General features: G+C 48.4%; 2 protein-coding genes across 3 annotated transcripts in view; one reads left to right on the forward strand and one right to left on the reverse strand.

The window, feature by feature from the left end:
* The window catches only part of ITGB5 (integrin subunit beta 5), a 114,294-nt gene extending 103,371 nt beyond the window's left edge, over nt 1-10,923 (forward strand). For both annotated transcript variants that reach the window (XM_082699643.1, XM_082699644.1), the window contains 5 exons: nt 992-1,214; nt 5,110-5,213; nt 8,467-8,586; nt 9,367-9,533; nt 10,195-10,923. In XM_082699643.1, the coding sequence (XP_082555769.1) occupies nt 992-1,214; nt 5,110-5,213; nt 8,467-8,586; nt 9,367-9,533; nt 10,195-10,290 (710 nt within the window). In that variant the 3' untranslated portion in view covers nt 10,291-10,923. The remainder of the gene's footprint in view (nt 1-991; nt 1,215-5,109; nt 5,214-8,466; nt 8,587-9,366; nt 9,534-10,194) is intronic.
* A 13,984-nt stretch (nt 10,924-24,907) lies between these two features.
* The window catches only part of UMPS (uridine monophosphate synthetase), a 30,962-nt gene continuing 30,313 nt past the window's right edge, over nt 24,908-25,556 (reverse strand). The window contains exon 6 of the mRNA XM_082700096.1: nt 24,908-25,305. Within this exon, the coding sequence (XP_082556222.1) occupies nt 25,136-25,305 (170 nt within the window). The 3' untranslated portion in view covers nt 24,908-25,135. The remainder of the gene's footprint in view (nt 25,306-25,556) is intronic.

Genomic DNA, 25,556 nt, shown 5'->3' on the forward strand with positions numbered 1-25,556 from the left:
CACTCCCTGGTGCCAGTCCTGGCTCCCGGCCGCTGGCTCATGACCTCCAGCAGGCCTTCGTCTCTGTATCTCGGCCACATCAGCTGTGGAGGGAGGACACCAAGGGTCCCCACACGGCACAGCTGTCGGAACTGCTCGCGTTTGTGAAGGCTAATGGAGGTGGCGGGAGGACCGTTCGGCTAGCCTCCGCGGCCCCTGCACGCGCTCCGGGTCTGGGGCCAGAGCGAGAATTTAGCCTCGCTGCCCACTGGGCCTGTAACAAATTACCACAGAGTGAGTGGCCTTTAACAACACAGGTTTATTCTCTTGAATTCTGGAGCTCCGAGTCTGCAATTGCTTCCACTGGGCTAGAGTCACGGTGCTAGCAGGGCTGGACTCCCTCGGGGCTCTGGGGGAGGATCCATTTCCTCGCCTTCTCCACCTTCTCGAGCTGCATTCCTCACAGTTCTTGGCTCTCTGGCCTCTTCCTCCATCTTCAAAGGCCGCAGCTAGCATCTGGCTTCTGTTGTCCCACTGCCACTGCCTTCTGTGATCAGATCCCCCTTCGTCTTCATCTCCTGTGGATCCTTGTGATGGCATCGGGGCCACCTCGAGAGTGCAGGAGACGCGGTCATCTCGGAATCCGACATGGAGTCACATCTGCAGTCTCTTTTGCTGTGGGAGGTGATGTTCACAGGTTCTAGGGATTAGGACGTGGACCTATTTGGTGGCTGTTCTTTACATGACAGTTGAGACAGGAAGAAGCTCCCTGGGGTCCTGGTCCTGTGGTGTCCCTTGGCCAAACTCTGAACCAGCGGGCAGCACGACCCCAGGCCTGGCTGGGCCGCACATGCTGCCTGGACCCTGGCTGCCGAAGCCTGTGGGCACTGGGCCCTGTGTGCCCAAACAGCACTGCAGGACACCATTCATGTCCCTGGCTCATGGCAGGGCCCAGGGGGTGGGTTTGGGGTTTGTGCAGGCAGGTGCTGACATGCTACGTGTGTCTCTTTAGGCCATGGCGAGTGTCACTGTGGAGAATGCAAGTGCCATGCAGGTTACATTGGGGACAACTGTAACTGCTCGACAGACATCAGCACATGCTTGGCCAAAGATGGCCAGATGTGCAGCGGCCGTGGGCACTGTGTGTGTGGACAGTGCCAGTGCACGGAGCCAGGAGCCTTTGGAGAGACATGTGAGAAGTGCCCGACCTGCCCAGACGCTTGCAGCACCAAGAGGTAACGGCACCCTCACTCCCGCTTCTCCCCCCAGACGAGGCCTGTCTTCCAGCCCTTCGGGCCCTGGGGCTGGCCAGCCTCTTCCTTCCATCCCCCACATCTTCCACTGCCTAGTCCTGCTGGGGAGCGAGACTCTTAGGAACAAGAACAGTAACTCGGTGTTAACTACATTATATAGTAAAATAGTGTTCTTGAAATGCTGGTTCCATGGGGATTTTGTAAGGAAATAAAAACAGGACAACAACAACAAAAAAGACTGCTATTCTGTTCCCAAATTTAGAAGTTACCAGATCACTGAGTTCAATTAAACCGGTCTTGGTACCAAAATAGTGTCTTCTCAGAGCCATTCGAGTGTTACTGAGTTTTTTAGAAGGGCCTTTAGGACACGTCTGGTTTTCCAACACGTTTGATCCCCTCCCTGACATTAACATTTCCCAAGTAATGTTTCACAGGGTGCCCGTTTGGCAAATGCAGCTTTGAACAAAACATAATCAGAAGGTAGATTGGGTAGGAGGGCATGCGACCTAGATAAGGCCTGCTGGCAACAAGCCACAATGGCTTGTGAATTTTCTGCTCCATTTATAGAGATAATGGAACACGGGCCCTGTGCTGCTGCTGAATGCAGAGATTGTCCGGACAATGAGCCCTCCCGTCCCCTGCTGCCTTGGCCACAGGGTCACGTTCCCCAGGCTGACCTTCCAGTGGCCATGCCTTTCACCCTCTGCCAGAGTGTGAATGTGCTGGAATTAAAGGGATTGAGGAGCTACACCATCAGGAAAGCAAGAGTGACCGTTTCTCTTAAATTTTGCTAGAAAAAAAAAGCTGTGTCAGCACCACCCATGCTAAGGGGCCTCAAGTGAGGGAAATGGGCACAGATAATCAGAAACAAATAATAATACAGACATCGTCTCTCTTTGGCTGGGGAATGCAACTGTGCAATTTTCTTTTGGCAGATTTCCCCTCCAAATGTCTGGCTTAGGCTGATAATGGAAGGAGTTCATGCTCTGTGAGCCTGCTGTGGCTGCTGGGCAGTCCTGGCTCCGAAATGTTCTGGGTGGCAGAACCCCTGCTTGGACGTTTGCCTCAAATAATCCAGGCATGGGTAATTGAAAGCTGGCTGCAGATCGAGAGACCAGATAGACAGGGTCAGATTTATTTTGTGTAACTGGAGAAGTGCGGGGGAGAGTAAGGGAGAAGAAAAACAGATCTGCTTTAGACCTGCTACAAGTGGAGAAGTAACAGAAATCCCAACAGCAACCTCCCAGGGGACGAGGGTAGGATCCTGGATCTGGAGCCCAATGGCTGTGTGCCTGGAGCCACAGCCACGGGATGGTGGGGGCAGGAGGGGCCCTCTCCCAGCTCCCTGCGGCAGAACTCTGTCAGGTGTGTGCTCCTTGTCCTGGGGACGCCCGAGAGGAAGGGGGCGGGGCAAACGAGGCAACACACATGGAATCAGTAAAAGTAGATAAAGCCCATTTCTTTCCTCTGGAGCCACAAGGCAGTATAGGTTTGCCAGAAGTCAATTAAAAGGCCCAACAGCCTTCACTTTTGTCAAAATGGCACATCCCAAGCTGCAAATGTTGAAGACCTAGAAAACATAGCACTTGATAATTCCTTCTCCATTAAGTAATACCAGAGCAACAGGGAGAGCAGGGAGATGCCGTAAGGAAGCCGCTGTTCCTTTATCTCTGGGCCGCACTGACCTTCTGTCTCTTTTCTCTGCCCAACTGCAACTGTTGTTTTAAACAAATTCCCTTTGATAGTGACTTGCAGCAGGCTGTTTTTCTACTTGCTGTTTTGCCAGGAACCACCACGTTTTGAATGCCTTCTGTCTTCCCCCCTCCCTGCCACGGGGTTTCAGAACCGCCAATCTCCACTTTCTAGCACTAACCAAACATACCCTTCACCTTGGGGGAGGTTACACTCAGCCTCAGCTGATTTCAATTAACAGGCTCTCAGAGTCAAGTCTCTCTCAGCAACTTGTTTGTTTAAAAGGCCAGACTTTAATTTTAACACGTGACTACAGTATATCGCAAGTTTCAGCCCAGCGTGTGGAGCATACGAGTCAGACCAATCGGTCCACATGGTAATTAGGGAATGTTTCTTGGATGTGGCCCTGTGGTTTAACAACAACTGGTGTTGCAGCTGGAGGGCTCGGAGAACCCTCTCGGAGACGTAAGGTCGGCCGGGGGGGGGGGGCTTTGCAGTGTGTTCATTCAGGAGGCCCAGCTAAACCCAGGCTTCCTGGCCCCCCGCCCAGCCTCAGTGGCCAGCCCTCTGGGACTCTGGCCTCAGGGGAAATGCAAACAATACAACTTGTTTGTAACTCTGCAGGGTTTCCATGAGGTCGTTCCTGGGAAAGTGAGGACTTGGGAGGGGCTTACTGAGAAGCAGGGCCTCTGGGTGCTGGACCCACTGCCTCCACTTCTCCAGGCTCCCTCACCTCCCTGTACGAGAAGAGGGTTGTGGAGAGGTTCTCTCCGACTCCCTTCCCCTGCCGTACTCCCGCCGCAGTTTCTCCCTTGGGAATGTAGACACAGGCCTCAGTCTCAAGGAATTAAAAAAACAGATGATGATAACGAAGGCCGTGCACAGTGGTTGTACATTCTTCTGTGTTTTTGCCAGAGAGCTTTCCCACACAGCCTCGTCGGTCCCCACGGGCCTGTGGGGTGAGCAGGGCGGCACGTCCTCCAGGTCTCTGCGGGGTCCCCGCCTGCCCTCGGCACTCTAGGCTCCTGGGCACTCACCCAGACTCCTGAGGAAGCCTGTTTCCGGGGCGCTCACCTTCCTCACAGGCCACCAGGAACCATGGGCTCCCCGCCAAGGCCCTGAGAATTCGCTGTCAGCTGGTTGTTTTTCCCCAGACCACCCCTCCCTGGGGGTCCATTTGTGCTCCCCTGTCCCACTGCCCCCCACCCCACCACCGCAGGCTTCACAGGCCCTTGGTCAAAGCTTCGCTGCTCTGGCCCCGCCTCCTCAGGAGTCGGCTGTTCCCACGGGTCGATGGGGAATACCTGGAGCTGGGCTGGGCTCTGGGAAGGAGAACTGACCCTTACTTGAGCACTGTTGTTAAGCATTTTCACCCAAAAATAATTTAAACTGTGCACCCAACACGGAGGAGAGGGGCTCAAAGTGTCTCTTTCGCTCTTAACCTGATTTCTCCAGAAGGACCCTCTTGAAATGTAGGTTTCCTGGGAGGAGGCTGTGACCCTGTAGCCTCTACTGGAGGCTGGTGTAGACCAACTCACAGGGTGTAGCCCAGCTCATAGGCAGGTTCCTCTGGCAGGGAGAGAGGGCTAGTTCCTGAGGGGCTACAGGGCAGGGCTTCATCACCCTCACTGTGAAGCCAGGCTGTGCCCCGGAGATGTGGATCTCACAGGTGTAGGCATGCTCTAGAAGCAGGATTTTCTAGAAAGGCCCATGGAGAATCTAATACAGAGGAAGAGTTGAGGGCCCTGCGATCGTGGGAACTGGGGCAGTGTGGGGCAGGAGGCACTGGCTGAGGGGGTGTGAGGATCCCTGTGCAAGGCCCAGAACACCATGTCTTACTCACTGTGATGTCTTCTGCTTGGGGCACACGCTTGCCAGCATCAGATGCAGTAGAGTACAGTGGGTTGGGCTCCTGGTATCTGAACTTGAGAGATCTCCAACCTGCAACTCAACATAGAGGCCAGACATGCTTCTAAACTCACACGTGTTCCTCCGAGGACCCTCCGGCCACCCATGTGACAGCAGTCAGAGGCCAGCAGAAGCCCTTAGGTCAAAAATGTGAAGCTAGGACAAAGAGCCTCCAGGGCTGGCAGGAGGGCGGGCCACACACCCCTGGGAGCTCGGCTGCTGGTGGGGGGCTACTGCACAGCCTCTAACACCTGCATTTATCCCCTCTTCTCCAAAGAGACTGCATCGAGTGCTTGCTGCTTCACTCGGGGGTCCCGGCTGAGAACCAGACCTGCCACAGCCTGTGCAAGGATGAGGTGGTCACGTGGGTGGACACCATCGGTGAGTGTGCCCCAGTGGCCCTGGGCTGCCGTCCCCTTCTGTATCTTGGCAAACGCCTCAAGGCTCCCTCCCCTGGGGGTGATTCATTGGTGCCTGGTGGGGAGCAGGGCAGTTCTAGCCTTGGGTTAGGAACCACAGCGTCAGGGTCTGGGCGCTACTAGGAGCTCCCCAAGAGGACTTGGGCTGCCTTTGCTAGGGTGTAAGTTCCAGGCCCTCTGCAGGTATGACCTCCTTGTTCATCACTTTCTGTGCCATTCCTGGAGTCCGGCCCCTTTCTAGCCACATCTCTCAGGCTCTCTGAACGGTGGGTATGTCAGGACAAGCCATGTTAGCTGCTGTAACAGACACACCCCAGGCCTCAGTGACTTAACAGAATGTAAGTCTTTCACTGGGAGTCCACGGAAGACATTCCTGGTTGGCAAGGCCTTCTGGGAGGTCGTTCTGTATGAAGGTTCTGTATGAAGGTTCCACTCTCCTCAGGGTCCTTGGGATCCTCTCCACTCATTAGCTTGTGGGGGAAGACAGAGTGAGGGATCGCATGAGATGCTTCTGTGAGCTGGGCCTGGAAGTGATGCCTGGGATTCCCACCTGCATGTCACTGGCCAGAACTCAGCCATCTGGCGTCATTGAAGCTGCAAGAGTCTCTGGGAAATGTAGTCAAGTCGTGTGCCGAGGAGGCAGGGAAACCGTGTTTGATGAACGACTACCGGGTCTCTCTGCCACATTTGGTCTCAGCCTGGTGCAGCTCTCACAATGCTGCAAGGCCTCAGAAGGGGCTGAGCTCTTATGTGGCCAGATGGCACCTGGGCCCACATGCCACCCTGGCCCTTGTCCCCATGGCAGACGTCCGTTCCTGCAGCTCTCACTGCACCTTGCTCTGTTCTCTGGCACGGCAGCTCTCGTTTGAGGCGTCTTGTCATGTGAACCACTCCAATTTGACTCTGTCCATCCGTCCTTGTGCCTTTGCCTCTGGACAATGTCTACGAGTCCGTTTCTGAGTGGGAGCCCACAGGATGCTCAGGCAGGGGTGCACAGACCTCTGCTTTCCACCCTCTCTGGGCTGCCTCCGTTCCTTTCCCAGCACAGCTGTTGCTGTCCTGGCTGAGAGTCTCTAAGGGTAAGAGATGCAGATCACATCCCTTAGCCGTGAGTGCACGTGGCTGACTTGGAAGCTAGTCTGGAGCACTGTGATTACACAAACCAAAGCGGCCCTGTGTTGGAACCTGCATACGATCTGGCTGCGATGTAAAATGGCGCATGATTTTGGAGAAGTCCGGCGGCTTCCCCCGGTTAAACCGTTACCACACAGTGCATTGAGTCGCCCCTGGGTGTATGTACAGGAGAACGGGCAACACATTAACCAGAACTTGGGCATGAATGCTTATAGCAGCATTATCCGTAGTAGTCAAAAGTTTGAAACAGCCCAAGTGTCCGTGAACCGAGGGAAAGCTAATGAGGTACATCCATCCAGGGGAAGAAGGTGTGGGGCTCTGATACGTGCTACAGAGACGAATCTTCCAGGTATTATGCTGTGTGTGAGAAGCCAGACAGAAAAGGACATATATTGTATGATGCCATTTATGTGAAATGTCCAAAATAGGCAAAAGCACAGAGACAGAAAGTAGGTCGGTGGTTGCTAGAGGCTGGGGAGAGATGAGGATTGAGACTGACTGCTAACAGCAAGGGTTTCTCTTGGAGGTAATAGAAATGTTCTGGAATTAGATGGTGAGAGTAGTGATACATCGTCAACATATCAAATGACTGAGTTGTACCCAAAACAGTGGGGCGAGGGGACAAGACTGTGTACCTCGACAGGGGTTCTGCCTCTGAGGGCCCCTGGCTGGCAGCCTCACTTGACCTCAGCTGCTGCGGGCTCCTGGCTCCAGCCTCCCATCTTGGCCCCGATGCACGGCCTCCCTCATTCCTGCCCTGTGGTTCCGACTGACCGCTGTGGCTATATCCTAGCTCCTGAGGACTCTGAGTCTTGCACTCTGAGCTGGCCCTGGCTCATTGAGCACCGCTGTATGCTGGGGCTTGTGCTAGACCAGCGGGGCCCATGCGGAGCCCAGGCTCACCCCGTCTTTCTGCCGCTGCATTTTTCTGCTTGCTGCGAAGGCTTGGCTCCCAGCACAGTCTGCCCATGCACCTGAAGTGGCCCCCACCCAGACACACAGGCAGGAAGGACAAGGCCCCACCTTCCTGGGGCCCCTGCCTGACACACCTGCTCTTGGGGCGGTTGCAACTTCTCAGTAAAATCCTCCAGGAGAAGGTGTCCACTCAGGTGGACTGTGTATCCTTCCCTCTCCTGGCTTTTCTCACACACACGTGCACTCAGCCAGGCCAGGCTTATGGGTCGTGGGGCTGGGAGAATGGTCCAGGCCCTCACCTTTGATGACCACACTGACTGGTCTGGTTCCCGGTGAAAAGCCGGTGAGAGCAGTAGGGTTGCAAAGGCAAGAGCTGAAAGGCATCTCACGTAGCCGCCTCAGCCCACCGCAGTTGCTCAGGACCGAATGGCCATTGCTGCTGAATGTCCCCTTTCCCTTCCCTACTCCCTTTCCCTCCTAGAAATCAGTCTGACCCTTGCCCACAGAAGCCTTGGAGTGCAGGTGGTGCCTGGACAGGGGGCTGGGACTCCGTCGTGTCAGGGGAACAGCTGTGTGGGGCCAGGCGGGGGCTGCTCCCTGTGAAGGAGCCCGGCAAGTGGCATCCAGACCCCGTCCTGGCCTCCGGCGCTGGCCCGCGGCACTCCTGTCCGAATGGCCTCATCACCCTCTGTGGACGCTGTGGGTTTCCGTCCTAGAACAGAGCCATGGACGCTTGGCCACTGCAGCGGGCTCCCAGCCAGGGGCACTCGACTGTGAGCTCTTGCCTGGGCTTGCAGGGCATCGGGATGGCGCTTTACTTTGTGTCCCCTTCACGTCCAGGGCAGTTCCATGGCCCAGCCTCAGCCCTGAGCAGCACACCAGTGCTTCCCCTGCTTCCTGTCCTGCCCACATGGGGGAGGTTGGCAGAGCCTCTCTCCCACTCCCCAGAGACTGCTCGCGCCCCAGGGGATTCATGGCCCCGGAGCAACCCACACTCCTCGCTGGGGCTGCATCCTTGATGGGAGACACCCCAGCTCCTCGTAAAGCCCCATCCTCCCCTTTATGTCTCTTGGCACCCACTTGCTTAACCGAGGTGCTCGGCTCCCTGCCCTCGGTCAGCACACTGGGTCGCTCAGAGCAGACACTTGTGACCCATTTTCTTCCAGTGAAAGATGACCAAGAGGCTGTGCTTTGTTTCTACAAAACTGCCAAGGACTGTGTCATGATGTTCACCTACGCGGAGCTCGCCAGCGGCAAGTCCAACCTGACCGTCCTCAGGGAGCCAGGTGGGTCTGACCGGCGGGGAGCTCCGGCCGCACTTGCCTCAGGGAGCTCTCGAGTCCACAGCCTGCCGCCACACTTTTCTGTCCAAGACCCGCCATCAGAGCTCTGGGTTACATGGCCCTGCTTGGCTCCAGGGCCCCTAAGGAGGCCCAGCCTTTGTTGAAACAATGATAATTCTGCCTCCTGCTTTGGACCCAGGCACCAATGGCCTCTTGTTTTGGAGTAATCAGGGATTCTAGTATGACCCCTTTTATTCTTCTCTGGAAGGGGGGTAGGGGTGAGGAGAGAAAAAGCTGCTCCCTTCAATTTACAGCATGGCAAACTGTTTTTCCAAGTTGAGCCACGCCACATAATGTGGCTTTTCAGGGCCAGCAGCAGAGGAAATGCTGTGCCCAGGATGCAGGCCTGCAAGAATGAGGCTTTGTCTTCAAGCGCGGTCTTCGTGGTCCTTTGAAAATAAGCTTCGCTGCGAAGGGCCACCCTAAGGGCTTACAACTGTTGGCTGGCCCGCCGCCCGGCCCTTGTGGATGCAGCTTCGTGCAGTCTACCGCCTGCCGGGTCTGCTCTGAAACCATTCACAGGAAGGCCGGGACCAGTCCAGTCTCGAGAGTGGAGACCAGGCCAGGCCAGGCCTGGGCACTCAGGTGGGGGGAGATGCTGCTGAGAACAGGGGGCACACGGCCTGTGAGAGCGAGGGGGCTAGGTGGGGATGAGGGTGGGGTGGCATGTGTGACCATGCTTTCCTGGTGGCTCTGCTCACCCTGCTTCCTGGTCCCCTCCAGAGTGTGGAACTGCCCCCGATGCCACAACAATCCTCCTGGCCGTGGTGGGCAGTATCCTCCTGATTGGGATTGCGCTCCTGGCCATCTGGAAGCTACTTGTCACTATCCATGACCGGAGAGAGTTTGCAAAGTTCCAGAGCGAGCGGTCCAGGGCCCGCTATGAGATGGTAAGCCAGCGGGATGTTAGTAGTAGAGAAAAAGTCGAACTTCGAGGTCTGGTTGAGGTCACACAAGCTTTAAAGCCCCCGTCTTTGGCATTCAAATCAAAGAAACAACACCTGGGAGGCGGTGTGTGGCTAGGTCGGGATGGTGAGAACACACGACCCCAGAGCATGGAGGGCCCTGTGCACAGCCCCACAGCAGACCCAGCTTAGGACCCTCATAGAGCAGAGGCAGAGGCATGGTGCAGCCTCGGCAGGAAGAAGCTGGATGGTTCTTGAGAGACCGCAGACTCAGTAAAGGATCTCAAGTCCTTGGAGTCCCCTACGGTGTCTGTTGTGCAAGTCTCGTCTCCCCAGGCGGATGCGCTTTCCCATAGAACTGAGTGCAGTGAGCATCCCTGGACCCCTAGTTGGTCTCTGTTTAAATTGGAAGGGACTTCAGAGATCATCTGGTCCGACCCCTCATTTCAGAGATAAAGAGCAGAAGCTCTGAGACCTGGAGGGTCTTTCCCAGGGCGCGATGGTCAGTGGCCACCCAGGGCTGTCACCGCCTGCATGTTCAGGCTGCCGCCTTCCAGGGTGATGGATTGAAGAAGGGTCTCGAACCCTGAATATGTGTGTGCGAATGAATGGACACCCATGTCCTCTTGCCTTCTGTGTTCTCTAGGCTTCCAACCCTCTGTACAGAAAGCCCATCTCCACACACACCGTGGATTTCACCTTCAACAAGTTCAACAAATCCTACAATGGCACAGTGGACTGACAGCTCCTCAGAGGGCCAGAGGGGGCTGATGAGAAGTCAGACTGATTGGCCTTGGACAGCCACTCTGCTGGATCACGGCCCCCTGGAGGGACAAGCACAGACAGCTTCCCGTGAGTCTGGGCCGGGAGCCCACTCCCTGCACAGGAAGGTGGCCAGTGTGCTGCCCAGCTGCCCGGCCATGGCCACAACAGGCAGCCACCCCTCCACGCCCAGGAAAAGGCCCGGGACCTTGGCGCTTTCAGCTTTCTGCACCACAGCGAGCTCACCATCTCTGGGCACAGCTGGGGGCCTAGGCCACGTCTCCCTTCCGGGAGGGCTGATCCTCCAGCCCGGCCAGAGGAGAAGGCTCTTGGGAGCATTGGAGTGTGCAAAACCAACACACGCTCTGGCTTTTCTCGTGTTGATCATTTTTATATGAAATAAAAAGATCATGCATTTATGGTATAGTTCTCATTGCCGCGAACTGTCTGCCTGATCTATCCTTGCAAGGGGTGTTGGTGGTGGGATTATCGAGATGCCTGCTGAAGGCACAGAGTTGCAAATGTCAGTTTTCCAATTCTGTCCGTGTTCATTTAGTACTTTTGTAATGAAAGGGGGAAAGTTTGGGATTGAAAGTAAAGATGAAAACCAAAAGATTTTGTGTTTGCCTGACATTCTCTGTGATGCCCGCATTCCTATCTGAAGTGGTCTTAAGTGGTATCCCGGTGGGGGTTGAAAAGGCTGTGTCCTTCCTCAGGGGACCCAACACAAGCCAGTCCACTGCTCTAGACCAGGGCTCTTCAAACAGGGCTCAGTGGGATGTTCAAGGAGGGGCTAAGCCTGTGCCTTAGCTCTGGTGTAAAGAAAGAGCTCCACACTAGAAACTATGAAAACCCCCACCAGCCTGCCTGCCCTGTTCCAAGGTCCTGAGGCTAGAAATGGATTGTGTGCATGAAGAAAGGTCAAGATGCGACTGCCACCCACTTTCCACAGAGAGAGCAGTTCCCTTCCAGTGCCTTCCCCAGTCAACTCCCATCTTCCAGCTAGGCTCAGAGCACAAAAACCATTTTAGTGTGTTTCCCTACAGGTCCCTTTAGTGCTCTTAGGTTCCCCTATCTGAGATGGAAGGGACCCGACAAATGCTCTGATCCTGTCCTCCTGTCCCCATCCACCCACCCAAAGGTCAGGACATTAGCTAATGACAAGCTGGTCCTGAGGCCCAGGTTTCACCCTCGCCTGAGGGCTGGCCGTCTAATACCTGCTGGCTCTGATAAAATCTGTCACTAATCTGGTTTTCTGCTCTTGGCACCAGGTCTAGGCTGCTAGGCTTTCATTCCAAATGTATCTGTCCCCGGCTTTGGCCTGATGTCCCTTCCTTCCTTTGGGCAAATACAGAGACAAGTGCCTGTCAGTAAATAAGGCCTCTCACCTGGGGCAAATACGGACGGATTCTGAGTTTCCTCTGTCCTGCGTAATTAGGATGAAACCAAGACCTCGTGACCTCGTGCAGCTGCCTTAAAATCTTCATTGTAATAAAGCCAAATGTAAGTAAATACATAAAAGAGATAAAAAGGTGACTTAATTAAAAATACGGTTTTGAAAGAAACTGGATTTGTCTTCTGTTTTGGGGTTTCCTGGAGACAAATCATTAGCTTGTTTGCAGGCTTATTTTCTATCAGGCAGCTCTGTGAGGGCACGCAGTCTCTGAAGGATTCTTGGTCCCTGCCGTCCACCCTACAGAAGTTCGGATGAATTCATCTGTGACGTGCACCCAAGCAGCTGCTCACAGTGCCCTGCTGCCCTCTGCTGGAAGCTCTGGGGATTAGCTGTTGCGAGACTTGCGTCCTGAGATTCTGACCCAACCTGTTACTCTCTTCCCTTCCTTAGCCGTTTGTCCATGCTAGCACCCCCCTCCCTCTCCCAACACACACCCATCCATCACCACCAGCACTCCTCCATGGACCCCAGTAACGGAACAGGAGCTGGAGGTGAACTGCAGGCTGCTGCTGCCCCTCGGAACGATTTGTTACTTAAACTGTTACCCCTGGAGCATTTTACTAGTTGCCAAGCACATTTAGATATGGCCTTAAGAAATACATATACTGACAACAGGTCTTTGGGGAGAAGGACGATGTACAACTGTGAACCTGGGCAGCTGGGGATGCCCGGCTCGCCCAGGGCGGAACGCTGCCCCTTCAGAGAAGCCGGGCAGCCGGGAACGCCCAGTCAGCTCAGGGTGGAACGAAAACCGCCTGCTTCCCTTTTTCGTTGTCGCTCCTTTCTCTTCCCAGAAGTGCCCGTTGTTAGTTAGATGAGTCCTTTGAATGTGCTTGGTTAACTATAAACCTTACCCTCCTCCTTGCTTGTCTGCAAGACGGGATTAACGTTTGACCTTCATCAATCCTTCTGTTGGCTATTGTTTCTATCTAATAAAAGTGAGACTGTGGAGTTGCTCGTGGCAGCAGTCCTTTTCGACTGTTGTCCCCTGCTCCTAGTCTTTTGCAGCTGACTTGTTGGTGCCTAATTCTTCTCTCGTCGCTGACTGGAAGCAGCAGTGGTTGCTCTCACACCCCGGGTAGACTGGCACTGCCCTTCCTGCGACTGCTTGGACGCACACAGGAGTTCTAAAGACAACAAAGGGACTTGAAAGGAGCACCTGGCAGTCTCTGGAAAAGTCTTTCCTCCTATCTGGAAGCATGGTTAGGGATGTACTTGCAAAGAAGTATTTCTTCTTTTGCATTGGAATTTATTTACATTGTAATTCATCTATAGTGATTAACTATACCGATTTCCAAATGGTACTCAACTTGTATTAACTGATTTTGAACTTCTCTAATTGCAAAAGTAGTATAGAGCAAAGATGGAAAACAAAGAAACCATAAAGAGAATCTTTTATAATCATACCAAGGAGGGTAACTACTCCAGCTTTTTGTGTATGACTTGTCTTTTTTTTTTCTATGCACATATATATAATTTTAGCCAAATTAGAATTTGAGTATCGCTATTTTTTAAAGATTTTTTATTTATTTGACAGAGATCACAAGTAGGCAGAGAGGCAGGCAGAGTGGGAAGCAGGCTCCCTGCTGAGCGGAGAGCCAGATGTGGGACTCAATCCTAGGACCCGGAGATCATGACCTGAGCCAAAGGCAGAGACTTTAACCTAGAGCTACCCAGGTGCCAAACTATCACTCTTTAAAAGGACCAGGGTCCTTCATTCCACTTGGTTGACTAGTTCTTAGTGAAACTAAAGTAATAGCTACCTCTTTGGGGGGGGAAGAGATGTGTTTTTTTAATTTGCTTAATTAGGATCGTGGCTTGAGGTTGATTATCATGAAACCCAGGATGGATTTCAGGTAACAGCAAACAGATGGGGAAATGAGAAGGGAGGAGGGGCCTTTCTGTCTATTCAAGGTTCACCTGTTAACTGGCTCACTCTTTCCTCTTCAGAGGGTTTCCAGCACGCAGGCTCCCGCTTGCTTCCGAGAAGGGAAGCTGGGGCTCTGGGCTGCTAGCAGGGCTTGGGGACTGGCTGCGAGGGGCCAGTGGAGGAGAGGAGGAAGCTGACAGTGCTCGACTAACACTCAAGAGGAGGTGAGTGTGGGACCCGCGTGTCCGAGGCGCTGAAGTCTCCTGGGAGGTGTGCGCTGAGGCAGCGCTGGAAGTATGGACAGGGCGCGTGGAGCCCGCAGGCTCTGCCCACGTTCGCCTAGTTGCAAGCACTCAGCTGAGGCTTTCAGCGTGGCTGTGAGTGAGGCCCTCTGCTCGCTTTCCCTGGGATGGTCCCACCTGGCTTCTGTCCTCCTCCCAACTCAGGACTCCCAATGTTCAGGCCTCAGACCCTGGAGGGAGGATGCAAAGTGCAGGGAGGCTGGACGGTGAGAAGTGGTGGGTGCTGGTGGGAGAGCCCTGTGTGTAGAGCCCTCCTCAGCTCCCAGGGCCCCTCCTGCTGAGCTCCTGGCAGCTTTGGAAGGAACTCTGGGATGGTCCTGACATCAGCCTGGTGTGACAGCGGCCTCTGAGATGGTTAGGTGATGTGTCAGTGAAAAGGTCTTCATATCCAGTTTTTCTGGAGTTCAATGCTAGGCAATTCTGATGCTTCCTTTTTTCATATGATGGGACCTGCAGGATCGGGCCCGTTTGTCAGGAAGCTGAGAACTAAATGCAACAGAATATAACTACCTTTAGTTCTCATTGAGATCCTGACTTCTCCCCTGACCTGCCCCCTCCTCTGCCCTTCCCACTTCCCCCTCCACACCTGCTTTTGGACCCTTCTGCCCATGTCCTGCTGTATCATTTCTTCATCTTAAGGGCCTCTAGTTCTTGCTGCATGAAGGCAGGATCTAAACTGGAAGTAACCATAAGTCCCAACCTTCTAGGATGGGAGGTTCTTGAACCTTTCTGTGTTGTGGACCCTTTCAGTGATCTGGCAAATGCTTCTGACTCCTTGTCAGAGTAATGCATGTTAAGTGTGTAAATAGGTAAGATACCCAAAAGTCTGGCCCAACTCATCAGGGCAGCTGGTCACCCTGTACCATCTTAGCTGGACTCCAGGAACACCCTAGAGGGCTCACCAGTTAAAGCTTTATTGGTCTCATCCGTGAATAGCAAACCCCTGAGACTAAAAGCAGCCTCTCTTCTTCATTTGACCCTCACAGTAGACGCACAGGGTGATCAGAGAAGGCATTACCACATTTTACAAAGGATTAAATTGATGTCCGTCACCCCAGGCTGAGAGGGTTGGCGAAGGAGACTCCAGCTCAGGGGCCCTATCTCTACGTTGATGCTCTCCTCCACACCGCACCTTCTGGAAAATGTGTGACAGTCTTCTTACCCTAGAGCTCACATGTAAGTGAAATCCATGGTACTTGTCTTTGTTAGACTTCCTTCTCTTAGCACAATACCACCTAGGTTCATCCATGCCATCATAAACGGCAAGATCTCATTCTCTCTTATGGCTGTGTAATATTCTGTAGTGTATATACATGCGTGTGTGCATGCACACGGTGTCTTCTCCCTCAAGGGAAAAGCTTTCCATTGATAGATGTATCAGAGGACACTTGAGCTGCCTCCATATCTTGGCTGTTGTAAATAATGCTACAGTAAACATAGGGCTGCATGGATCTTTTAAAATTAGTTTTTAAATTAGTATTTTAATTTTCTTCAGGTAGATAGCCAGAAGTGGAGTTATTGGATCATATATATATATATATATATATATATTTTTTTTTTTTTTTTTTTTTTTTTTTTTTGAGGAAACTCCATACTGTTTTTCACAGTGACTGCACCAATTTATATTCTGATCACTGTAGTTAGGTAGGGTGCACTTTTCTCCACATTCTCACAAACACTTGTTATTTCTTGTCTTTCTGATACTAGCCAGTCTGTCAGGTGTGAAGTAGCACCTCAGGGTGATTTTGATTTGCATTTCCTTGATGTTTAGTGATGTTGGGTATCTTCTCATGTGTCTTTTGGCCATCTGGATGTCTTCTTTGGAAGAATGTCTATCCCAGGTTTCTGAGCACTTTTTAATCAGTTGGTTTGTTTTTGTTTTTTTTGGTTTTGAGCTGTGTGTGTTCTTTATATGTTTTGTGTATTAGCCCTTTATCAGATACATCATTTGCATATATCTTCTCCCATCCCATAGGTTGCCTTTTTGTTTTGTTGATGGTTTCTTTGCCATGCAAAACTTTTTATTTTGATGTAGTCTTAGTTCACATTCGTTCCCTTGCCCGTGGAGACATCCATAAATAGGTTGCTAAGGACAATGTCCAAGAGATTACTGCCCATGTTTTCTTTTAGGTGTTTCATGGTTTCAGGCCTCACATTTAGGTTTTTAATCCATTTTGAGTTTATGTTTTTATATGGTGGAAGAACATGGTCCAATTTCACTCTATGCGTGTAGCTGACCAGTTTTCCCAACACCACCTATTGAAAAGATTCTTCTCCCCATCATATATTTTTACTCCTTTGTTGTAGACTAATTGCTAATATAGGCATGAGTTCATTTCTGGGCTCTCCATCCTGTTGCATCAACCTTGTGTCTGGTTTTGTGACAGAACCATACCATTTTGATTACTAGCTTTATAGTAGATCTTGAAATCTGAGACCATGATACCTTTGTTCTTTCCCAAGATTGCTTTGGCTATTTGGGCTCTTCTGTGGTTTCATGCAAATTTTAGGATTTTTATAAAATTTTGGTATTTTGATAGGGATTGCACTGAATCTGTAGTTTGCTTTGGGTGGTAGGAACACTGTGATACTAATTCTTTCAAACCATGAGCATATAATCTCTTTTCATTTGTTTGTGTCATCCTTAACTTCTTTCATCAGTGTCCTAGTTTTCAGAGTAAGGTCCTTTTCTTCCCTGGTTAAATTTATTCCTAGGTATTTAATTTTGGGGAAGTGCAGTTGTACATGGGATTGGTTTCTTAATTTCTCTTTCTGCTACTTCATTACTAGTGTATAGATGTGCAACAGAATTCTGTATATTAATTTTTTATCCTTCAAACTTACTGAATTGATTTATCAATTCTAATAGTTTTTCTGGTGGAATTTTTAGGTTTTCTACCCATTTGGTATCATCATCTGCAGAGAATGACACCTTTATTTCTTCCTTACCAATTTGGATGCCTTTTATTTCTTTCTCTTGTCTGATTGCTGTGGCTAGGGCTTCCAATACTAAGTTGAATAAAAGTGATGAGAGTAGACATCCTTGTCTTATTCCTGATCTTAGAGGAAAGCTTTCCTTTTTTTTTTTTTTTTTTTTTCCATTTTCAACATTGGGTATGATGTTTTTCATACACAGCCTTTGTTATGTTGAAGTATGTTCCCATTAAACCCATTTTGTTGCGAATTTTATCATGAATGTATTTTGTCAAACGCTTTTCTGCATCTGTTGAGATGATCATGTTTTTTTATTCTTCCTCTTATTAATGTGATCTATCATATTGATTTGTGAGTATTGAACCACTCTTGCATTAGGTAAATCCTACTTGATCATGGTGAATGGTATTTTTGAAGTATTGTTGAATTCATTTGGCTGATACTTTGTGAATTTTGCATCTATTTTCATTGGTTTTTGGTTTTGTTGTTCTTGGTAGTGTCTTCGACTTGTTACCTGGGTAATGCTGGCCTCACAGAATGAATATGGAATTTTTCTTTTTATTTTTTGAAAAACTTTGAGAAGAATAGGTATTAACTCTTTAAATATTTGGTAGAATTCACCTGTGAAGCCGTCTGGTCCTGGGCTTTTGTTTATTGAAACCTTTTTTGACTACAGATTCAATTTCATTGCTAGTAATAAGTCCATTTAAATTTTTTAGGGGCACCTGGGTGGCTGAGGTCATGATCTTGGGGTTCTGGGATCAAGTCCTGATTTGGGCTCCCTGTTCATCAGGGAGCCTGCCCTTTTCCACTCCCCTGCTTATACTTGCTTGAATCTTAAAAAAAAAAAAAAGTGTATTTCTTCCTGATTCAGTTTTGAAAGGTTGCATGTTTTTAGGAATTTTATCCATTTCTTTAGGTGGTCCAATTTGTGGCACATAATTTTTTATTGTAGTCTCTTATAATTCTTTGTATTTCTGTGGTGTCAGTTATTATATCTTCTCCTTCATTTCTGATTTTGAGGACTCTCTTGTTTTTTTCCTTGATGAGTCTGGATAAAGGTTTATTGATTTTTGTTTATACTTTTCAAAGAACCAGCCCTTCATTTCATTGTTTTGTTTTGTATCTTTTTCATCTATTTCTGCTCTAACCTTTATTGTTTCCTCCCTTTTCTACTAACTTTGGGCTTTGTTCTTATTTTCTAGTTCTTTTAGGTGTAAGGTTAGGTTGTTTGAGATTTTTCTTGTGTCTAGAGATAGGCCTATATCACTATAAACTTGCCTCCTAGAACTGCTTTTTCTGTGTCCCAAAGATTTGGGACTACTGTATTTTTTTTTCTCCATGTAATTTTTTATTTCCTGTTTGACTTCTTCCTTGACATATGTTATTTACCCTGCATGTGTGTTTTTTCCAGATTTTTTCTTGTAATTGATTCCAGTTTCATACTGTTGTGGTTAGAGAAGATGCTTGCTATGACCTAAACCTTAAATTTACAGAGACTTGTTTTATGTGATCTTTTCTGGAGAATGTTCCATCTGCGCTTGAAGGGTGTGTATTCTGCTGCTTTTGAATGGAATGTTCTCTATCTGTTAGGTCCATCTAGTCTAATGAGTTGTTCTAAGACATTGTTGCCTTGATTTTCAGTCTGCATGATCTATTCATGATGTAAGTGGAGTGTTAAAATCCTCTGTTACTATTGTACTACTGTCAATTTCTACCTTTATGTTTGTTCATTAATGTTTGCTTCATGTATTTAGGTGCACCTAGGTTGGATGCAGAGATACTTATAATTGTTATGTGCTCTTGTTAGATCGATTCCTTTTATATTATGTAATGCCCTTCTTTGTTTCTTGTTACAGTCTGTTTTAAAGTTATTCTGTCTGATAGAAGTACTGCTACCCTGGCTCCCTGCTCCCCCTCCATCTCCCATTTGCATGTTTTTTCCATCTCTTCACTTTCAGTCTGTATTTGTCTTTAGGTCTGAAGTCTCTTGTAGGCAGCATATAGATGGGTCTTATTGTCTTACTATTTTTTTAATCCATTCAGTCATCCTTTGTCTTGATTGTACATTTAGTCCATTCACATTTAAAGTAATCATTGATAGGTATGTACTCATTGCTGTTTTGTTCTCCTTCTCTTCAGGTTGTTTTTGTAGCTCTTCTCTGTCCTTTATCTCTGCCCTCTTCCATTGAGGTGGATGGCTTATGTTAGTGTTTTGCTTGCATTCCTTTCTCTTTATTTGTGTATATATATGAAAGGGTGTTTTGTTTAAGTAGGCTCCAATTTCAGTGGGGAGACCAGTATGGGGCTTGAATTCACGACCCCAAGACCGAGACCTGCGCTGAGATGAGGAGTTGGCTACTTAACAACCTGAGCCACCCAGGCACCCCACTTACAGGTTTTTGATTTGTGGTTTCCATTCGGTTCATATACCTCTTATGCATATAGCAGTCTGTGTTAAGTTGATGGTTAAGTTCTAACACATTTGAAATGCACCAAACTTCTACTCTCCCCTCCATATTCTATGTATGTCATTTTTTATATTTTATTTTTGTGCATCTCTTGACTAATTTTTGTGGGTATAAATGATTTTACTATTTTGATGTTTTAACCTCTATATTGGCTTTATAAGTGATTAGTCTACCTAGTTTATTCTAGGTTTGCTTTTACCTGTGACGTTTTTTCATGATGATTTTCCTCCAGTTATGGCTTTTTCTTTCCACTTAAAGAATCTCCTTTAATGTTTAAGGCTGGCTTACTGGTGATGAATGCCTTTAGCTTTTATTAGTTTAGGAAATTTTTTCTCTCTCCTGGATGTAGAGTGTTGGTTATTGGGCTTTTTCCTTTCAGTGCTTTGAATATATCATCCCACTCCCTTCTGACCTGCAAAGTTTCTGCTTAAAAATCAACTGATAGCTTTGTGGGGTTTCCCTTGTATGTAACTGTTTTCTCTTGTTGCTTTAAAAAGTCTCTATTACTGTTTTTTGCCATTTTAGTATATGTGCTGCCGAAGCGAGCACTGTTTTTTGCCATTTTCACTATTGTGGGGTGGACCTCCTTGGGCTGATTTTTGTGCTGCCTTGATCTGGATGTTTGTTTCCTTCCCTGGACAAGTTTTCAGTAATTATTTCTTCAAATAAATTTTCTGCCCCCTTCTTTCTTTCTTTTCTTTCTTTCTTTTCCTTCTTTCTTTCTTTTTTTTTTTTTATAAAGGTTTTATTTATTTATTTGACAGACAGAGATCACAAGTAGGCAGAGAGGCAGGCAGAGAGAAAGGGGAAAGCAGGCTCCCTGCTGAGCAGAGAGCCTGATGTGGGGGCTCGATCCCAGGACCCTGAGATCATGACCTGAGCAGAAGGCAGAGGCTTTAACTCACTGAGCCACCCAGGCGCCCCTCTCTCTTTTCTTTCTAGGATTCCTATAATATGAATGTTATTACACTTGATGGTGTCACTGAGGAAGTTCCCTTAACCTCTTCTCATTTAGTTACTCCCCTCCCCCCTCAGCTTAGTTGCTTTCCTTACTGTGTTTTCCAGATCCTGGACCTATTTTTCTGCATCATTTAATCTGCTTTATTTTTTAAAATTTCATTTATTGAATTCTTCAGCTGTTTTTTCATATGTTCTATTTCTTTGTGAAGCTCTGAGTTCATATACTCTTCTCAAGTCCAGTGAAATCTTTATGACCATTACTTTAATTAGGCATGTGTTTATCTCCATTTCATTTAGCTCTTCTATGATTTTTTTCTTGTTCTTTCATTTGGTTCATATCCCTATATCTCATCATTTTGTCTAATTTTGTGTGTGTGTGTGTGTGTGTTTTAAGATTTCATCTATTTACTTGACAGAGAAAGATCACAAGTAGGCAGAGAGGCAGGCAGAGAGAGAGGAGGAAGCAGGCTCCCCGCTGAGCAGAGAGCCCGATGCGGGACTCTATCCCAGGACCCTGAGGTCATGACCTGAGCTGAAGGCAGCGGCCTAACCCACTAAGCCACCCAGGTGCCCCGAGTGTGTTTATTTCTATGTATTAAGCAGGTCAACCACATCTCCTGGTCTTAAAAGTAGTGGCCTTTTATAGAGGAGGTTGTGTGGCGCCACAAACTCTGCTGGTCACCAGAATTAGGTGCTTCAGGGGTCTCCCCTGTGTGGGCTGCATGTGCCCTACTGTGTGTGACTGAGTCATGGTTGCGTTCAGCTCAGCCAGCTGCAATGAACTGCTTTGTCTCTGTGGGTACACTGGGCAGGGTTTGGTCTCTTTGCTGTTGAGAAGCCTGTTTGAGGCCACTTTGGGCTCCTTGGTGGATGGGGCTGGCAGTCAGACTTGCTGTCTGCAACTAGCCTGTTAAAATCTGGGGCAGGGCTTGCTCCCTGCCTGGCTAACTGAAAGGCTCCAGTTGGTAGCCAGAGCTGGACATCAGACTCACTATCTGCAATTACTGTGCCTGCCACAGTTCAAGCAGCCATTTCTTGTGGAGATATCACTGAAAGCAGCCAGAGATGAGGACTGGAAAGGCTGATTCTTGGTGGAATACAGTTTTTGTCTTCCTGGTGCACAGGGCTAGATCTGGGAGAGCTGCAGCACATTAAGTGTATTGATTAGCTATTGTGAATAGCTACATACAATCCACCTCAGAATTCCATGGCGTACAATAATTAGCATTTAATATCATGCTAACAGGCTTATAGACCAGTTGGGTCTCCTATGGAAGGTTGGTGTGGGCTCTGCTGTTTCCTCTTACTCTTCTGTGACCTCTGGACCAACCAGGGCATGTTCTTAGGGTGGCGGCAGAGGTGAAAGGAGGGTGAACATACAGGAGTCTGGGCTCAGAAGGAGTACGCTGTCACCTCCACCCACATTCCATGGGCCAAAGTAAGTTACATGCCCAAGACTAACACCAGTGGGGGTTTGGAAAATTCTCTATCTCGAAAGGAATTACTGTGTCACATGGCAAAGTGTATGGATCCAGGGAAGGAGGGGGAATGGGGACAATAATAGAATTACCACTTTAGTTTTGGTACTTTCTGTTGAATCCTGAGAGCAAAGGAAAAACATGTCTCTCAAATTGAAACTGAATACGAAGGAAAAACTGGCTCAAGTCTCTTACGATGGTGTGGAAGTCTTTTTGAAAGTTTAGAACCTAAATTCCATAATGACCATGACAGTGATAGTCTATTTCACTTCCTGTGTTCAGTAAATACTGGCTGATTGAATGGTGAAAGGATACACATGTAGCTACAAGTATACTTATAGACATTAAGGGGTAAAAAAGTTGAAGTATCTACCTATACAGAAAAGAACTAAGAGAGTATAACAGAAATAACCAAACTGGAGTCAGGATACGGATTCTTATCCTTACTCTGCTTGTATTAGCTCTTCTGAAAACTTCTGCAATCATTCCTCATTGCACCTCCATTTCTTCATCTGTGGAATGGGGTGATGGAATCATCTGATCTCTGAAGGGCTTCCAATTGGTCTCCTAAGCTTTTGGAATTTCCTAAGATTCTTCAGCTGTTGGCAGATCCCATTCTACTGGCTACATACCCACCACACTTCGGCACCACCAGCTTCTACCTGATAGGCCTTGAAAAAGGCACAGACTCAGTACATCTTGCTCAGTAGCGTGGGTAGGAGTCTGAGCCCCGAAGGGCCCTATGAACAAGGAGCCTAAGAAACACTTTGAGCTGCTGTAGCCTGACAGGGAATCATATGACTGGGTTTAGGATTAATGGTTAGGACAGTCCTCTCCTCTCAGGGCTGGCATGTCACACTACCTGTCTCCAGGCTTCCTGTTATAGATGACAGTCTGCTACTAGTTTGATTCTTTGGGGTAAATCGTTATCCTTGAAGTTCAATAATTTTTGTAGGATATGCCTAAGCCTATGCCTTTGTCTTTAACTCCTGCCTAGAATTTAGGGGGCTCTTTTAATCTGCAAACAAGTATTTTTTCAAACTAGAAATCATCTGTTATTCCCAAAATGACTTCTCCTCCTCCCAGAATGTCTTTTTGTTCATACATCTGTCTAAGGCTCTCATCTACTCCCTTACTATTTTCATTTCTTTGTCTCTGTTCTGAATTTTGATGATTTCTTCCACTTGATCTACTAGCCCATGAATGTAGTTCTCAATATTATCATACCATCTTTAAATTTTCCATCACACTTCTTTCAAATTCAAAACTAAAATTACTTAAGTTCTCCCAAAACCTGGGTCTTGTTTTTGTTATTTTGGTCTCTGAAGTGTGATGCTTCCTGTGGCAACTCGTTTGCACCAGAAGCCTTGTGCTCACGAAGACTCAGACATTTTGCTGGGCCCCATTCCAGGTACAGAAAATACTCCAATGAACTAAAGAGTCAGTCCCTGCTCTCTTGGAGCTCGCACCTGTTAAGGGAGCTTTTCTTTGCTTTCCTTCCCTGGTTGCTGATTTCCTCAGGCACTTTTTTTGGTCTACCCTTGACCCTGTACACCTTGAGCGGTGGGTCAGACCTTCCTATAGCAGCAAACCTGTGGCTGGTAGGAGGCCTATAGACTTCTAAGGGCTGGCATTACAGTAACTAGGACAGTCTCTCAGAAACCTGTTTCTAACAAGCAAGGAAAATCCAACTGACCTTCTGGTGTACATACACACACACACACACCCCACTTCTTCCAAGTCCTGAGCCTCCTCACTGTTGTTCCATCACCCTACCTTCCATAATAGAGACAATAGCCGGCACCTGCCCTCTTCAGATATCTGGCAGAGCCTGTGGTCATGCTTCCAGGCTTTACCTGAATGAACCCACCAGCCATTTTTTTGTTCAGTAGAAATGAATAAATGGGGAGCTGAGAGGAAATAACATTAAAGGTGACTTCAGGCTGCCACCTTCACCCTCCAGTGCCTTTTTTCAGACACTTCAGAGAGTCCCCATGGGCTTTTCCCCAGGATGACTCTCATTACATGACTAAGACTGAACTGGGACCGAGACTCTAGGTCTTTGTTACCACAGGCTGCAGTGATCGCAGCCATTTCAAAATGCTTACCTGAGCTCATACCCTTCATTCCCTTCCCTCCAGATGCTGCCTGAAGACCAAAGAAATATATAGAACTGAGGGAAATCTCAATCAGTATTGAAGAGGGATCATCCAGAATCTCAGAAGAACTGGTGGGAGAAATCATGTGTTGGGGACCAGGGGAGGAGGGCTACTCGGCTGGTTAGGGCACGTACATGAAGGTTGGGCCTGTGAAGGTGGACATCCCTGCCCCCCACCTAGCAGGAACCCAGACCTGGTGATAACAATGTCAATTCTGTGACTGGGCTTTCTCTTCATTTCTAGTGAAGGCTGACTGCCCTTTCCTCCACAGCCCGGATAATTAAGCAGGATCTTGGGCAAACTTTCAATGGAACCTTAGATGTCTTGACAACTGCTTGCTTTTTAAGTAAATGAAAGAGCCTGTCTACTTGTCATCCGAGTCAGGCAAGAGGAAGCCATGACGGGTGAAGCACAGGTCCACAGCTGCTGCCTCAGTGAGGAAATGAGTCAGGACGCCTCATCCTTGGGTGAAATGAAAACCAGATATTGGCTTCGGGGTAATAGCTTACCATTATCTTCCCCCTTTCCTCCCTCTGGATACCTGGACTATCACTTTTACGTAGGAAAGGAAAATAACTAATATTTAAATATTACTCGAGTATCACATAAGATACAGAATAGAGGACATGTGAAATACTGTCCTGGTTTGAGCCTTCTGAGATCTTAAAATTTTTGTGTCACAGCAATTAATCAAAAAAGTCTGATATACAGGGGTGCCTGGGTGGCTCAGTGGGTTAAGCTGCTGCCTTCAGCTCAGGTCATGATCTCAGGGTCCTGGGATCGAGTCCTGAATCAGGCTCTCTGCTCAGCGGGGAGCCTGCTTCCTCCTCTCTCTCTCTGCCTGCCTCTCTGCCTACTTGTGATCTCTCTCTGTCAAATAAATAAATAAAATCTTAAAAAAAAAAATAGTCTGATATACAGATGGACGGAAATGCTCAAGTATGAAAGACCCAAACACACACCGAACTGTGATTGCCTAACCAGCATCAGTCTCATGTTCAAGCTTTTTTTTTTTAATTGAGTTTGTTACAGTAACAACACAGTGATTATTCATCACTGTGAGATATCCAGAAGTCATTCCAACACAGAACCCATGAAAGAATCCAACCCATTAAGTGTTGCTTGTTATTTCAAGCCAGTGCATCTCAGGAGACCATGTAGCTTCAAGGTCTTCACAACAATGCATCCGAGACACTCAAATACCAAGTCGACTCAAATAAGCTTCCCAAGCAGCTTTTCGGTACAACTCCGTTGCTTCCAGACGATTGGATGCTGATGTTATGCCCCGGCCTACAATGATGATATCAGAACCTCGTTTGCCAATAACTTCTTGTGGACTGTTGTACTGTTGGCCAAGATTATCCCCTGCACAAAAACACAAAAGTCACTGTTAAACATGATACAAAAAAAGAATGCACGAAACCCCCCAAAACACAAAACACAAAACCAAGAAACCAATCAAATCAGTTTGCTGAAAAGGAATCTAACCAGCTTTAAATAAAAAAATGTGCCATAGTGCTCTCCATGTCCCTCCTGGACAGCAAGTGATTAAAAGCAGTTGAAGGGACTCCTTAGATATGCCAGAGATCCCATGGCAGAGGTAGATGCAAACCCGC

This window comes from Mustela nivalis (genome assembly GCF_964662115.1).
Source record: "Mustela nivalis genome assembly, chromosome: 1".
Lineage (NCBI taxonomy): Eukaryota > Metazoa > Chordata > Mammalia > Carnivora > Mustelidae > Mustela > Mustela nivalis.